Here is a 4,419-nt window from a genome sequence, read left to right on the forward strand (position 1 = left end):
GGGGGGGGCACTTACAACATTGGGGGAAAAAGAGCATGATGCATAATTTATTACAGCTCATGCAACAAAAAGGGTGATAAAGTAATTGGCCGGCTTACTTTGCGCGATGTTACGACTTTGATCGAACACGTTTGAACGCTGTAGGCTAAAATGAAAACATGTCATCGTCCTGTAGTTGTTACTTTACTTTCTGTGGACGTTCACTAAGAATCATGCAGTTCTCCTGGAGAATCTGATAGATTTAAAGGGAAAGGGTATCCTGAATCCTTGCACAGCGTTGCCAGGAGTCAGATTACCTACAATAACAGAGCTACAGTTTGTCCTGATGATCATTGGCTAGGGGGCGGGGGGATATGGGAGGAAACATGACACGCTGCAAATTCTCCATCCGCAAGATGCAGCCAGAGCAACATTTAGATTCCATTCTCATGATCCTGTTTTCAGATATATGTGTAATAACACTGTGAGAAACGGGTGAAATGTTCCATCCCTGCCTTATAAATACCGACAATACATCACTGCTTTCTGACAAACACGCATCTTGTCCTTCCTTCCTTCCTTCCTTCCTTCCTTCCCTGACCAACAGTAGGAAACAGTGACATGAGGCGCGGTTCAGGGCTCAGAATGTCACTGATAAGCAACTGTGACTCATATTCAAAAATGTGTTTGAATGCCTTGGTTTATTACTGTGGTATTACAATGCTTCTACTGTAGACTTTCACCGTATCACCAAACGGGAAACTAACTGTTGATGTTTTTTTCTGCCTTCTATTCTACGACCCAGTAACTTAAGGTGCTGAAAATAGAATATAAAACTGCTGTAGTATTTCGTTGTGTTTATGTACTGTATGCCTGCCTGGAGGCGGAAGACATGCTTCCTCAATAGCTCATTTTAGAGGAGTAAATTCTATGAAGTAATTTTCCCAGCTGTAAGGAAGTGGTATTTAACTCGAGCCCAGCATGTGATAACTGTGACATGAGTATCTCTCACTAGGGCGTCATCAAAACCAAATGGAGCCAAGGCAACCAACTGAGAAGTATCAGAAATGCCCTCAAAATGACCATGATGACTGTGATTATGATTCACTTCAGAAGGAACTTGATTGCTCAGCAAAGCTTCAAAAAGGCTCCATTGAACGCAGGAATTGGCACCCACGTGAGAACGGCCCCACTATCTTCCATCTCTCAAAGCCAGAGCCCGGACGCGCGCCCTCTTAAATAAACACTGTGCGTCAGTGGCGCTAATGAAAGCGAGTCAAACAGACCGGCTGTGCCGTGGAGCTACCTGGCAGAGCGTGCAGGCGCTGCAGCCCGGACAAAACACACACACACACACACACACACACACACACACTGGCTGAGTGCGGCTCATTCTAGACCGATGACATCACCCGGCGGCTCCACTGTGATGGCACATTTAGTAGCAAAACATAGAGCTGCTCAACAGTGATCTCACCATCAAGTTGTTGCTAAATCATTCATATTAGGACAATGGGAATGTTATTAGGTAGGGGTCTTTAACAACAATGGAATCTATATATCCCCACATATCTTGTCAAAGTCAATCACACATGTGGAGGTCGACTGTCTTGATAAATCTGTAACGCTGCAGCTGCTACCTTAAATTGTCCCGATGATCCCTGCAAACACTGGACACTGTGATCCATCGCTGGGCGTCACCCACCATCAATATGCTATGTACTACATGAGGTAGTCCAAGGTCTCCCCGCTTTTCCGACACTGTCACAGGCATGCACACACACATAGATCTGAAACTTTAAATACTCTCTGCGGCCCCACCCTGATCCCTCCACAACTCTCGAGCTCCCATCAACCGTGGAATCCCATCTAACGCGGGACCTGAATATGGACATCACACCACGACTATTTATACAGCTGCAGCCTATCAGCTGGCAGTTCCAAACAGCAATGCCACATTCTCTGCCCTAGATGGCACCAGAGTCCCAGAGGAGCCGTGACACACCCACATCATCAACACTGGGAATGTTGGATTTCAGCAAGTCATTTCACAAAGTTCAAGTTCCCCATTAATAACAGTGTGGGTGCTTTAAACTTGTGACCGTTTAGCCCAAAGCAAAACATGAAAGGGGAGCAAATCCTGATATGTGTAGCAGCTTCACAGCAGAGCAGTGATTCAAATGTCAAACAGTGGCCATTGTATTCTAAATAAATTGCTGTTTTAAAGGAAAACTGTAAACTATCAGGCAGGGGTCTGACCTCCAGTTGTTGCCGGGTCACAGTGGTATCCTCCATTGGCAGTAGTGCAGTTTGTCCAGAGGTCTGAGGTGCCAGTTTCACCTGACGTCCAAACCTGATGTCAACAACAAACAACTCGGTCAGTAATGTGTGAAGAGCAGCACCAAAACAATCAGTTTCACTGGCATATTCAAATTCCTAAAACTATGAAGTGTATCTTAAAAGAAAAAGTACATTATAGTTCTTCCTGCAGGTATAATACATCAATAAGCGTCAATAGGGAGTTTTGTGTCCATTTATATTACATTTTTAAGATTAAATTCATCTGATCAAAGAACGAAAGAAACATAAAGGCAGTTTTACTCACGCTGACAATTGTTGACACAAACAGGAGGACCAGACCAGCGACGTGCAGGAGGACGATTCCCAGGAGAAGGAGCAGCATCTTTTCAGGCGATCTGGACAGTAATGAGAAGAGGAGACGGTCTCTGTCAGTATGTGAGTGTGCGTGCGTGCGTGTGCGTGTGCGGATGTCTGATCGGGGGGACATGGGTGTGTCGCTGCAGCACGTTCAGCACGAACAGCCTTCAGAGAAACTTCATCGGCTGGCAGCGTGTAGGCTACATTAACGGTAATAACATCACGTGTAAGATAAAGTCACTGTTGGTATTCTACAAATTTGATTTACTTTAAAGTTTAAGTTTGACAGGATTCAACTTTGAAGCTGATCTCACGTTTCTTGTTTTTATTTACTCTAACAAATGCCTTAAAAAAAAAGCTTAAATCTTTCCAAATTGCGTTCCTCTTTCGTTGCAAAGCCCTGTTCTTTTAAGATGGCTTTAAAATGCCGGTTTGTCATCTACAAAATGGAAACAATTTGAGGGCAGGATATTAAACAGCAATAACAACAAGAACTTTAAAATAAGGTAGCAAAGTAAAATCCCGTATTATTTACTTAAAAATGATTTCTTAGCGACCAATTATGCATTTTATTTGCGGTGACAGCTCAGCCGTCCTGTCTGTGTGCGTAATGGAGCGGCGGGTATCCCAGCGAAAAGCGCGTTTCCTCATTGAATCGCCAGCACAGACTGTGCGCAGCTGAATATGAGAAAGTTAACAAAATCCACTTACTGAGAGCGAAGAGCTTGTATTTCCACAAAAAAAAAACAGTTTCAGGCTCGCAAGAAACAAAAGCAAGTTTTCCCAAAAGAGTCCAACAGCGGTAGTCCCAGTTCTAAAAGTCGCTCTCAGACTAGATTGATGCCAGGGCTGACGTGCTGTTATAAAGTGTCTCATTATGGGAGAACAACGCCCTGCGTGCGTCGCTACGTCATGGAGTGACCCTCTGGTCCACGGCCAGGGTTCCCAATATAGACGTGCCATGCGTAATAGCGCATGGGTTGCCTAAGTTACTAACGTGCTGTATGTGTAGTGACCTGACAGATCATTGTTTGGCTGTCGTGGTAACTGAAAGCAGTTATGTGCTTTTGATGATTCTTTTCTTCTTCTCTCTGACACTGTTTCCAGCTTCTTCTTTTTTTGCTGTTATTACAAATTACACTAAACTTCAATTTTGTTGTTGTTGCTTGCTGAGTAAATATAGAATCTGAATCTATATATTTAGCAGAAGTACATCCAACATACATTTCATAGAGTAGACATTGTTCAATAAGAACATATTTGAGGTAACTTGCTCTTTTAGCACATTGTGTTCATCAAGCCTTGCATGCATTTGATTGTATTTATGTCTATAGTACAGCAAAGTGAGAGAAAGCTATTTTGGACTTTTTCCAAAATGGAATATTTCGCTGTAAACTCAGCTTTTCGTTGCCTTGGCAATTAGAAACACAAACATGTTGCAGTGCAGTGCAGTGGTGGTCTTTTCCCTCTGGTGGTCGTGTAGTCGGCCTCGTGACTCACAGTATGTGTGAAAGTTGGTATGGGTGAGCCCAGCCGGTGAGAGATAGCATCTGGGGCTCTCCTCTGTTTGACGTGACTCATTTCCAGAGGGAGTGAGATGGCGTTCCACCCTCAACAGGGATTGCAGCCCATGTTGTTGATATGTTCATAAAAGAATGCACTGAGGTTAGTCCTCTAAATATGGGTGTTGTAATGATTAGAATTCCAGGAAATATAGGGAGCGGTCAAAAGTGTAAATATTTGAAAAGTATGAATTGACTACCTTATCTCCTCCTCCCTCTG

General features: G+C 43.6%; 1 protein-coding gene across 1 annotated transcript in view; it reads right to left on the reverse strand.

The window, feature by feature from the left end:
• pmp22b (peripheral myelin protein 22b) overlaps nucleotides 1-3,500 on the reverse strand; it is a 7,891-nt gene extending 4,391 nt beyond the window's left edge. Inside the window, exons 1-3 of the mRNA XM_031844126.1 lie at nucleotides 3,349-3,500; nucleotides 2,585-2,675; nucleotides 2,239-2,332 (exon numbers count right to left, since the gene is read on the reverse strand). Coding sequence (XP_031699986.1) covers nucleotides 2,239-2,332; nucleotides 2,585-2,662 — 172 coding nt within the window. The 5' untranslated portion in view covers nucleotides 2,663-2,675; nucleotides 3,349-3,500. The remainder of the gene's footprint in view (nucleotides 1-2,238; nucleotides 2,333-2,584; nucleotides 2,676-3,348) is intronic.
• Nucleotides 3,501-4,419: the final 919 nt, after the last annotated feature.

Source organism: Anarrhichthys ocellatus, unplaced genomic scaffold (assembly GCF_004355925.1).
Source record: "Anarrhichthys ocellatus isolate YVR2014 unplaced genomic scaffold, GSC_Weel_1.0 scaffold4, whole genome shotgun sequence".
Lineage (NCBI taxonomy): Eukaryota > Metazoa > Chordata > Actinopteri > Perciformes > Anarhichadidae > Anarrhichthys > Anarrhichthys ocellatus.